General features: G+C 42.5%; 1 protein-coding gene across 12 annotated transcripts in view; it reads right to left on the bottom strand.

The window, feature by feature from the left end:
- PDE5A (phosphodiesterase 5A) overlaps positions 1–12,148 on the bottom strand; it is a 196,353-nt gene that overhangs the window by 48,519 nt on the left and 135,686 nt on the right. For all 12 annotated transcript variants that reach the window (XM_072625349.1, XM_072625339.1, XM_072625338.1 and 9 more), the window contains 2 exons: positions 8,230–8,355; positions 4,222–4,316 (listed from right to left, as the gene is read on the bottom strand). In XM_072625349.1, the coding sequence (XP_072481450.1) occupies positions 4,222–4,316; positions 8,230–8,355 (221 nt within the window). The remainder of the gene's footprint in view (positions 1–4,221; positions 4,317–8,229; positions 8,356–12,148) is intronic.

The raw sequence follows: 12,148 nt of genomic DNA, 5'->3' as shown, positions 1-12,148 counted from the left end.
GTACCTGGAGCATCCTTTTCCTCCTCACCTCCATCTCTGCCTTTTTAGAATCCTCAGCTTCTTTTAAGGATATTCATCCTTGTCTTTGTATCTACAGTGCCTTGCACAAAGTTGGTGCTAAAAAAAGTTAACTGAAACAAATGTCTGAAGTTTGAATGCTATTTTCTGCCCCCCTGTTCCCAATGTTAGCCCTTTTTGTAAGTTTCCAGAAAGTTCTATTTTGTTGAAAAAAGGTAGATGGTGTGTTGTTTTTTCACTCATTGCTCTTCCTTTGTTTTCAAACACGACAAAGGACATGATGGGGTGATGTTTTGACTTGTGTGTGAACTGAATGTGACGCAGAGTTGCACAAAGTCTCCAGCTTCACTCCCTCTTCCAGAGTCATAGAAGTCCAGTGGCATCGAAAGTCAGGATGACCAGTGAAGGGATGCAGTGGATGGTCTTGGCATCTTCAATGTCTGACCAAGCTGTAAGTGCTCTATGGAGCCTGCTTCAGCCACCTTCATAGTCACTGGAACAAACTGTTCTCACCCACCAATTCCACAGGGGGAAGGCTTCACATACTTGGGGCAGACATCCCCTAACTCAATGATGGGTATGAGGCCTGTTGGTTACCCTTGACCCAGTTTAGTTCATCTGCCAAAACCGGTTTACCAGGGTGCACTTGCTGCTCGTGCTACAGCTTCTCAAAGTTACAAGTGAGAGCTTTTCCCTAAAAGCCAATTGATACAGAAAATCCTGCCCTCAGAAAGATTCCTTTATCCTCAAATTAAGTACATAAGCATTTTTAAAGTACCTACTACATGCCAGCCACTGGTTAAGCACAACAGACACAAAGAGGCCCACGGTCCCTGCTCTCAAGGAGCTCTTGGTCCACTGAGAGGAGACAATATGCGAACAGCTGAGTACAAACCAGATACATACAGAATAAGTCGAAAATGACACTAGTTGGAAAGAACATGCATTAGGAGGATGGGGAAAGGCTTCTGGTAGAAGATGAAATTGGAAAGAAGCCTAGGAAGCCGGGGGGGGGGGCATGGAGGGAGAGAGGGAAGAAGGGAGGGAAGAAGAGAGAGAGACTGAGGCAGAGAGTGAGAGACAGAGACAGAGAGACAGAGAGAGACAGACACACAGAAAGGGATAGATAGATGAGAGAGAGGGAAGGAGAGAGAGAGACAGAGAGACAGAAAGAGAGAAAGACAGAGAGAGAGAGAGAGAGACAGAGACAGACAGACAGAGACAGACAGAGGGAGCATCAGCTAATTCCAGGCATGGAGAACAGCCAGTATAAATGCCCCAGGCTGGGAGATGGAAGGAAGGAAACAAGCACCTACTACGTGCCAGGAACTATGCCAATGCTTTATAAGTATTATCTCATTTGATCCTCACAACAACCCTGGGATGTAATAGCTATTTTCATCCCTATTCTAAAACTGGAGGAAGCTGAAGTAGTCAGCAGTTAAGTGACTTGCCCAGAGTCACACAACTAGTTAAGTATCAGAGTTTGATTTCAGGTCTTCCTGACTCCAGGTCAAGTACTCTACCCACTGTACCACCCGGCTGCTCTCATCTGTTAGAACACCAAAATGAGAACTCTTCCTTACTTTTGAGTCTCTCCCCCTCCTCCCATGAGTTGTCTAACCACAGGGATTTAGAAAGATGAAGAAAATCCCTGGAAATGCTCAAGGATTAAAAAAAAAGGAAAGAAAAAGGTCACGACAGAGCTAAAACTGTCTGCTTTCCAGTGGATGTGGATCCAGGATTCTGCATTACTGTCTTTTTTCCCAGGACATTTTCTGAAGTGGAGATGACGTCTCTCCAGATGTTTTCTGAGACACGCATTTTTAAATAGACAGAGCAAAAAAAAAAATATAACTGAATGCTTCTAGTCTATGGCCAACAGAATGACCTTTAATGGTGAGGGTTGGGAGGGGTTATATTGATAATCCCCCACTAAAAGCCATTGGATCTCATTAGGCGGGGCGCCCCTCATTTTGTTAGATCTTAGCATCTGGCAGGGTCACAAAGATTTGTCAGCTTCATCAAAGCAATGGTGGCCAGTGACCCCAAAGCATAAGCTTTTATTCTATAGATCTCTCACCCCCGCTCCCTTTTCAGGTATCTCCTGGTTTCTTTCTTACTGAACGTTATGCCACAGGCCCTCAATGAACCTGAGCAAGTGCCTGGGGCCAGGGAGGCATCAGAAGGCCTTCTAAGCAGCAAAATCTCAGTCTCTGCCATTTGGTTAATAGCATGATGCTTTTTCTCATGACTAGGTCAGTCCAGGACATTGTTTATAATTTGTTTAGCTGCTGGAACATTTATTTATTTGCTCATGTATACTTAGATAACAAGCCTGGACATACAGTAATAGCTGTCATTTCCTTAAGATAGCAATCTTACAGATATAATCCTGTCTATATAAAACTGCTCTAAAATATAAAATTCAATCGCTAGAATTTAGGTCTTTCCCAATCAGAGCAGTAACAAAATCAACATGGTATTGACCTCAGGCCAAGAAATAGAAACAAGTATTAGTGACGGAGAATAAGGAGGACCGATTCCTCCTTGGCCATTAAGGCATCCCTTTGGTGGGCACTAGCGGGCTGTAGCCAGGTGTCCCAGGTGAAAATCCTCTCTTCTCCTGATTTGTCTTAAAACTATGGAGAAGTAACACCATCTGGCGATTATAAAGCACTCTGAAGTTTACTGGGCACTGTTCGTTAAACATCACATTTTAGCCTCACTACAAGCCCAAGTGGTAGACGTTATTTCCACTTTAGGCCAGAGGAGAGCTTGGAGGAGATCGGGGAAGGATTCGAATCTGGTTCTTCCTGAGCCTCCAGCCTAACATTCCAGCTACTCCATACACGGCCTCTTAGACAGCTTGGTAGTTATATCTACAGGGGAAGAACAGAGATCTAAATTATCACTGCACTCGCTTGGACGGGTAAAGCAGCTTGGCATAGAGAAAGGGAGCATTTATTAAATGTTTACTATATGTCAGGCAGAGCACTCAACATGGACACACACTCAACAAAAGCAAGAAGCCAGTCCTGTCCTGTCCTGTACATAAGGAGCTTATTTACATTCTAAGGGGGAAGAGAATATGTGCCTTATAATGCTGCACTTGAATTCAGATCCTGCCCCTGCAACTGCCTCGCTGTGTGACTCTGGGCAAATCACTGAACTTCTAAGACTCAGTTTCCTCATTTGTAAAATAAGGACAATGATTACCCCTACTGAACAGGGCTGTTGGGAGGACCAGAGGAGCTAACGCATGGAGAGAATTTTGCAAACATTATATTAAAGTGATATCAGATGCTAGGTAATATTAATATTCTTGTCTTTAATATTCATATTATTTTCCCTAGTAGTGGGACAAAGCAGTCAGTGACCAGGCATTTATTAAATGTCTATTCTGTGATACAAATGCTCCAAAATAAAACAATCCCCAGGAAAGTCAGCTAACTGTTGAGCCTTAGTGTTCTCATCTCTCCAATGGAAACAATACCACCTGTGGTCCCACTCAACAGGGCTGTTCTTGGGCTCAAATTCAATAAAGTGATTAAAGTTCCCTGCGAGCTTTAGAGTGCCACATGACTGTCAGTTATGATGACCTCATTCTTCTCTATTTGATGGAGGTTTTATTATTTTTTACCAGTATTATCACTATTATTCCTAAGTAATATTATAATTATAATAGTCAACATTTAGATAGCATGGTAAGATTTCCAAGGGTCTTTACACATAAAATAAGTGTTATTAATATTTCCATTTTACAGATAAAGGAACCGAGACTTAGAGAGGGTAACTTGTCCATTATTATACCAATAGTAAATGTCAGAGGCAGGATTTGCACCCAAGCCTTTCTGATTCCAAGGCCAGCACTCGCTCTACTACAATGTGCTACCTCATCGGACCAGACTTAGACTCAGATTCCAGCTGTGCCCCAAGTCACTCTCTGGGCCTCAGTTTCTCCATCTGTAAAATAAAGGAGTTAAGACTCCATAGTCTTTAAATGACTCTAAGGCTGGGAAAAAGACCTGTCTTGATAAGCTCCTTGAAGGCAGGGACTGTCTTTTCATTCATTATCTTCCAAAGTACAGTGCCTGACACATAATAGGGGCTTGATTATTTTGTATGGCTTTAAAGAAGACCCCTCTATCATTTAGTCCCAAAGCATCTGGTGTGCCCTCTGCCCTTGGGAGACCTGCTTACCTCTGTATGTAAGAGTTGTTCACCCCTCTATGATCCAGGTCATGACTCAGGGCTGCGATGAGCAGGGCCAGGATCTCCAGGTCGGTCAGTAGGTTCTTTGCATACAAGGAAATAGAGAGGAAGAGGCATCAATGCTGTGTACATCAGGCAGAGAATCTGATGGGATCTCCCTAGGTTTTGTGTGTGGGTGTGGATACATCTTTGATGACATGAGACCAATATCTAGGCTGCATGCCCCTCACTTTGGCCCCACAGGACCTCAGTATGGCTGGAAAACCATAAAACATACTTCAGGCTGAAATGAACTGGACACAATTCAGCCTCATGGTGGGGGGCGGGGCGGGGGTTACAAATGGCCTTTATTGAAAGATGGAACTAGAATCCCTACGAATATCTGTCCAGCTTCTTCAGAACACCACCATGACACTGGTATTCTAGGTAATCAACCTGACCTCCACCAGGCAGCTGTGGGTTAGACTGAAAACATTTGGAATCACTGGACTTTGCCTCACTGCTCAGACACCCAACCCTCACTGAATAAGGCTGAGCTAGACGGTTAGGATCATAGACTCATTTGAATATCAAACTGAACAAGTCATGAAGAGGAAACAAAATCTGCCTGCCCAAAGGTACAAAATGAAGGAAAATGGTTTTGTGAAATCTGTTTTTTAGATTTTCCTCTATTAGGAAAGACGAGGGAGAGTTGACTTATCTTCAATAGCTAGCACTAAAGAGGCTTTCCACAGGAAAAATAACATCATAAACTCTTGAATGTAAAGCTAGAGAAGATCTCATACACTCTCTATTTCCAGGGGCTGGGGAATCCAAGTTTGATCCTTGGAAATTTTAGCCCATAATAAGCTTTAATAGCATTCTTCCCTTTAATAACTTTGAGTAGCTTAAAAATGAACCAAGATGTTTGGAACATTCTGTATAACTTTGGCTAGAAGCTAGAAAACTAAAACTGTTGCTGAGACATTTTATTTCAGCGTTTTGAAAACAATCCCTCTGGTAAAAACTAGCCAGTGAAAACAAGCAGCCTATGAAACTAGAGATAGGGGTAACTTCAGACTTTTAACAATATACATACGTATATACACAATTATGCATATGCAGAATACACACACATACACATCCATACATGTATATACATGATATACACATTAATGCGCATGTGTATATGTGTATACATGTACAGATATGCACATATATGTATATGTGTGTATGTGTATACACACACATGAAAAATGGAAGGATCTCCATATTTCTATTCCTTTTCCCATGTAAAATCTATTTAAATGGTGTCTGGTACAGCTTAAAAAAAAGCCCAACTCTTCTGCCACATTATGGCATCAGACCCTGCTTAGCCAGGCTGCTCCATTCCTCTGAAGTCAGCAAGAAGAGACCCACAGACCATTTAGATTTATATCTGGGAAGTAACTAGTCTGGAAACATCTTGGCTGTGGCTATGTGCTCTTGTGAAGTCCTCTGATCAGCTCCTTTGGCCGATGTGTGAGCCTTAGCCTCCTTCTATTCAACAGTATTTGTAATGCTCATTTTTTTTTAATCCAACAGTTTTCCTACAGGAAATCCAGAAGGTATCACCTTTGGGAGTCAGAGAGCACAGCATTTAGAGCTTAAAGGGACTGTGTGAGCAAAGATTATGAGGTCCCCTGTATATGACATGTTGCTCACTATGAGAACGCCATGCTTGGGTGTCAGTGGGTGAGTGGCACTGTCAGTGCAGTATGATCTTACCACTTGCATGAAAGTATGAACACCTGCTGTTCTCTGGGTTGGCTCACTCACTCCCTTGTGCCCTTGGTCTAGATTCCCAGAGATAGAACACCACCATATGGTCACAAGCAAACTCCCCCAGATGGTTACAATCATACTCTCACAGAGTCCCAAGGGTAATCTTATTGAGAATCCCATTGGGAAATCCCTCCCCCTATTCATTCTTTAGCTCTTGAGTCCCACTGATGGATTTCCCATTAATACAACCAGCCACTTAAAATATAATGTGTCCACCTTGTATGAGATGCTTATATAAGCAGCCACTCACAATACTGAAATTTTATTTTAATTTTACTTTACTTGGCATTTCTGTCATGGACTGAGAATCTCTTACTTGCTCTGTTTCTGACCTGGGCCAGTCTGATAGTCCTTCGGCAGATTGGAGGTGCTCTGCATCAAAATATTCACCTCTGACAGCAGCAATAGTTTAAATCCTTCAACAGTTGACTCAAATCTCCTTTACAAAGAGATATTTTTAGTCTTAAAGGGATAGTGTCCCTTATGTAGAGTTGGAAGACACCTTGGAAACCATCTAGTCCAACCCTCTTGCTTTACAGATGAGGAAACTGAGGCACACATTTATTTCTTTACATATTTTTAAAAAGCCTCAACACAGTGAAAATTGCCACTTCCTTAAGATAACTATGTTCTGTAACAATATCTACCTGTATAAAACAATATCTACCTGTACATGTCTCCATGTACAAAATCTGACTTTCAAAGCCTAAGCTTTTTAATCAGAGCTGTGATAAAATCAGTGTGTGGTTGGTTTTCGATTCGGAGGACCTAACTCAGCCAGGATCACACAGTTATTAAGTCAATCATCTCCCAAGGCCCTCATCTGATTGATGAGAAGTGCTGAGGCTCAGAAGGTAAGGGCCTTGTCCAAAGTCACCCACATCGGTGCTGATGGGGCCAGTGATTGAGTCCTGATCTCCCGTTTCCAGGCTTGGGTCACTGATCCATTGCAGGTTGAGAATAAAGGTGGGGAGATGTGCATCATTAATGCTGCTCTCTACTGCCAGCTGGGGCAGCTAGGTGGCACAGTGGATAGAACTGGATTCAGGCCGACCTGAATTTAAATTTGACCTCAGATACTGACTAGCTGTGTGACCCTGGGCAAGTCACTTCACCCTGTTTCCTCAGTTTCCTCATCTGTAATATGAGCTGGAAAAGAAAATGGCAATCTTCTCTAGTATCTCTGCCAAGAAAATCCCAAATGGGGTCACCAAGAGTTGGTCATGACTGAAAACAGTCAATTACTATCCCGCAGGGTGTACCTAATGGGGTTACATGACACCAGTCCCTCTTCTGAAAGATCATTTTAATGAATGGCCTGTGATCTGCACTGGGAGAGAGTCCATCCAAACGGGTGAAATCTGAGAGCTCGGAAATAAAGATACTCTGTATACAGAGGACAACTACAATGAGGGTACATGTGGCTGCTTTGTTCTTCCTTCGACAACAATGAAAACTGAAGAATTTAAGAGAATCACAGTGCCTCCAGTTTGACAGAGACCTCCAGAGGATGAAAAACTACCACTTTTACAACATACTCAATGGGGGGAATGACCAGCCTCTGCTTAAAGATGTCCATGGAACAGAAACCCATCACCTCCAATTCCAGTTTTGGAGAGCTCTAATTATTAGGACAGCTACATGGCCTAGTGGATGTACGCTTGGCCATGAGTCAGGAAGACCTGAGTTCAACCATTACTATTGTGTGACCCCGGGCAAGTCACTTAACCCTCTTTGCCTCAGTTTCCTCATCTGTAAAATGAGATGGAATAGGAAATGGCAAACCACTACAATATCTCTGCCATGAAAACCCCAAATGGAGTCTTGAAGAGTCAGCCATGATTGAAACAAATGAACAAATGAATGATTAGGAAAGTTTCTGGACGTCAAGCCTATATTTGCCTCTCAAAACATCCTCTCTCCTGGTGCTGGCCTCTGAGACCAAACAGAACAAGTCTGAACTCTCCCTCCCATGTCAGCCTTTCAAACCTTTGAAGGAGGTGATCACATTCCCCCAAGTCTTTTCCAGCCAGAGCAGTTCCTTCAATTGATCTTCCTAAGGAATAAATGTGAGGTTTCTCCATCTTGGACTATAAGCAGCATGGACTAAACGGCCTTTACAGCATTGTCATTAAAAACACAACAAGGCAGAGGTATGATCTTGAACCATATGAGAAGAGAGTGGCCACCTACCTGAATCCTGCCTGACTTTAATGCAGCAAACATGCACTGGGCCGTGTTAAAGGCGTGCCGCCAATTGTGGTAGGCTACGTTCTTCCGATAATTCTTTTTGATGCTTAGAATCCACCTGCAAAGAACCTTGAAAGGAAACAAAGTATAATGTGGTTACATGTGAAATTCAAATCCATAGTTATACGTTCTTTCGGACTTTCTCTTTGGGTCTCTCTGGGTCTGTCTCTCTCTTCTCTCCTCCCTTTCAAACTCCTTACCTATAGATCATGTGCCCATGTCATATTGTACAAGAGATCCCAGTATAAGTGCATATCCAGAAGCCCCCAGCAGTACCCAAGAACAGGATAAGGCCTCAAAGTTCTGCCCACCCACCTTGTCCACTTGTCACCACTGGGAAGGTGTTTATACAGAGTTTGGTAAAGAGGCTGTCAGGGGGATAATGGTAGGAGAAAACTACTACCTCCATGGGATCCAAAATTGTCCAATCAATAATCAAAGAAAATAAGGCAGAGCTCTGATCCAATAGCACATTATTAAACGGTCCATGACCCCCTCCAGTAAAGTAAATTCCAGATCTTACACATGATTGGAGATTTCCTCTCTCTCCAGGGTCTTAGTTTTATAGTGCTATATATCCAGAGATGCAGAAAAGGCAAAATAAAATACAGAATCTCATTGGTTGATAGATTTAGCTGCTTTTAAATTTTATTCTGTTTTTACTGAATTTATTTATTTTCACTTTTCAACATTCACTTTTCTAAGATTTTGAATTCTAAATTATTCCCCCTCCCTCCATTCCCCTCCTTCCCAAGATGGCATATAATTTGATATAGGTTATACATGTACAATCATATTAAATATATTTGCACTTTAGTTATGTTGTAAAGAAGAATCAGAAACAAAGGGAAAAAACGTGAAAAAGAAAAAAATAAAAAACGACAGAATAGTCTGCTTTGATCTGCATTCGGACTCCATAGTTCTTTCTCTGGATGTGGACAGACGTGGACAGCATTTGCCATTATGAGTCTTTTTCAATTGGATAGATTTAGCTCTTGACCCTCCAGGAGGGCCAGAAATGATACATCATCATGGATAGTCACAGATGGGCAAGACAAGGGTCACTTCTGCTAAGTGGTCATAAGACACACACTTCCTCACGTTAGACAAGAGAGAGTGGTCTGGGGGTAAAAAAACAGGTTAGGGTACTTTTCATATGAGTTCAAGACATCCCACCCATGCTGGCTTCGGCCATGGTGATTAAACAAAATGCGCTCTTGGCCACCCTGTCCTTGGCCCTACAGGTCAAGAGGCTGGAGGTCCTCTGCTCAGCATTCTGGGGGTTAGGAAGTAAACTTGATAACAGTTTAGTGAACTTATGGCTTGTAGTTTAAAGTTTGGGGCTTATTATAAGAATCTATCCTGTCTAATTATCCCTACATATAATATATGTAAAATATGTAATTCTTATCGTAGTATTAGTTGACTGGACTGAATATATATTAATAGGTAAGTATAGCACTAGTAATCACTACTCTTATCACATCCCATCAAACCAATAATACTGGTCAGGATAAAATAGGGGTACATAAATCATTCCTCTCACCACCACTATGGGTTCGAGGTCTCTCTCTCTCTGCTCTCAAGCTACCCTTAATCTGATTCAACAATGTGGTGTAGTGGGCAGAGCAGCCTAGCCCTCTCTTACTCACTGAGTCACCTTGAACAGGGCCCTCTCTGGACTTCTTTGGTTTCACAGGAATCTAGATTTAGAGCAAGAGACAGAATAAGTGACTTGCCCAAGGTCACACAGGTATTGAGTGGCACAACTAGGATGTGACATTCCAACCTCATTTATTTTTCAAAAAGATAAACCAAGATGTACAAAGATACGCTTTGCCCAAGGTCACATGGGTAAACAGAGATAGGGCCAAGATGTGAACTCAAGCCCTCTAAGTCCTGATCCATTTCTCTTTCCCTTGAACTCCATTTCCTCCACAAGGTAAGGAGGTTGGAGCTAATGACATCCAGCCAGAGCTGAAACCTCGTATTTTTTATGAAATATTGCACTGCACACACCCACCAGAGTTATTGCCAGTTTACAATGAAAGGATTTTATTTCTGTGCAAAATAAACCCTCAAAGACGCTATTTGAAAAGCATTTTTAAAGGCGGAAAATAAAACCTGTTCAAAGTCTTGTAGCTTGGGTCTGTTTCAACTCTTACATGGCATTCTCCATAAAATTTTCAGAGTTATTGGGCACAAGCCTAGTTATTCTGTTGGTGGTGCCTTCAAAGCTTTGCTTTGAATGGGCAAGATCAGTCATGTTCTCTGTGAAGTGGGGACATAAAGAAGTCTCCTTTATGTGTGCCAGGTGCTCCAAATACCCAGAACACACATTACTCTGTAGGATATGAAAAGACAAACCATTCAGAGCTTTCGGGGAAAAGCTATCTCTTGGATAATGCTCAATCCTGTGAGAACGATGGTAAATGGAGGCCCATGGGACAGCTTTCCCTCTCTCAGTGGCACGGGAAATCAGATGCTCCTTATGGTCCAAGATTCCTTGTTCCCATTAGTTCCCATTGGCATCATTCTGCTACAGAGATTCCACTATCTCTGTTGATGAGAGGATGGGTAGTGAGACCCCATTGGTCCTTGGTCCTTTAGAGACTACTAGGTTGATGTTGCAGGCTTAGGGAGTACCTTCCAAACTTACCCTGCAAAGGTAGTTTGTGAAGTGGATTAGGTCCTAGATCGGAGATTCTTAATGTGTGTGTGTGTGGGGGGGGAGGGTCCTGGACATCTTGGACAGTCTGGTGAAGCCCATGGATCTTTTCTCAGAATAATGTATTTAGATGCATAAAATAAAATATATAGGATTACAAAGAAAAGCAATTCCATTGAAATGCACATATCAAAATATATGTAAAATATAGGTTCATACATCCCAAGTTAAGGACCGCTGTCTCTTGGGTATCACTTTGTGAGCTGGGTTACCAGTTCCATCTTGGATTACTTAATCATGGTCATAGTAGTCCAGAAGAAAGCATCCCTGGGAGAAAAGGGACCAATCTCCTTAGGAGGACTTTAAGCTAGGGCCTTTGTTTGAAGGGTTTGGATGAGAAAATATAGCCTAGAGTAGCACACTGTGTGGTGTTCTAGAAACTTCTTGTACCAGAGGAAAGAAGCATGGGAAGTAAACATGATGACCTGGAGACTGATTTATGGACTCAAACATTTATAGCAATCCACAAACACCTTGAAGTACGTGTGAGATTGGAGGAAGTCCAGAATAACATTCAGAAGCCAAAGATCTCTTAGACTTCTTTCTTTTCCTTCCATGATAAAATTTTTGGCCATGGCAACCAAAAAAATAAAGAGAAATGCAAAATGAGCCTCAGTTTTGGTTGACCCCTTTCCACCTTTGCAATGATGGTGGCAGAGTAGGGGGTACAGTAGGTGCCAAGAAGGGGAGTTTTTCTACCACAGTGAGAAGGCAGCATGATTTGGTAGCTAATATACTGGGCTTGGAGTCAGGAAGACCTGGGTTCAAATTCTGACTCAGATTCATTAGCTGGTGGCCCTGAGCAAATCCCTTAACTTCTCTGGGCCTCAGACTTGAAAGGCATGAGGTTCTACAAGTGTATGAAAAATGAGGGGTTTAAGGTTTAAGTTTGTGTTTCAAGGGATGATGTGGTGGGTCCACAGGTGCTATTAGGTAGTGCCGGTCAGCCAGGAGAGCTAGGCAGTGATGATAGTTAGAAAATAGATGATGCCCCATGCAGAGGGGGCATTCAGCTCTGCTGATCTGATGCCAGTCTGGTAAATAGAGAGGGCTACTTCTTCCATTGCTATCTTTCTTGGGATGGATAGACTGCCTAGGAGACATGTCAGACTTGACAACCATTCCCCAGAGATA

This window comes from Notamacropus eugenii, chromosome 7 (genome assembly GCF_028372415.1).
Source record: "Notamacropus eugenii isolate mMacEug1 chromosome 7, mMacEug1.pri_v2, whole genome shotgun sequence".
In the NCBI taxonomy this organism is placed as follows: domain Eukaryota; kingdom Metazoa; phylum Chordata; class Mammalia; order Diprotodontia; family Macropodidae; genus Notamacropus; species Notamacropus eugenii.
Note: the sequence above shows the minus strand (reverse complement) of the source record. Positions and strands in the feature narration are given on the sequence as shown.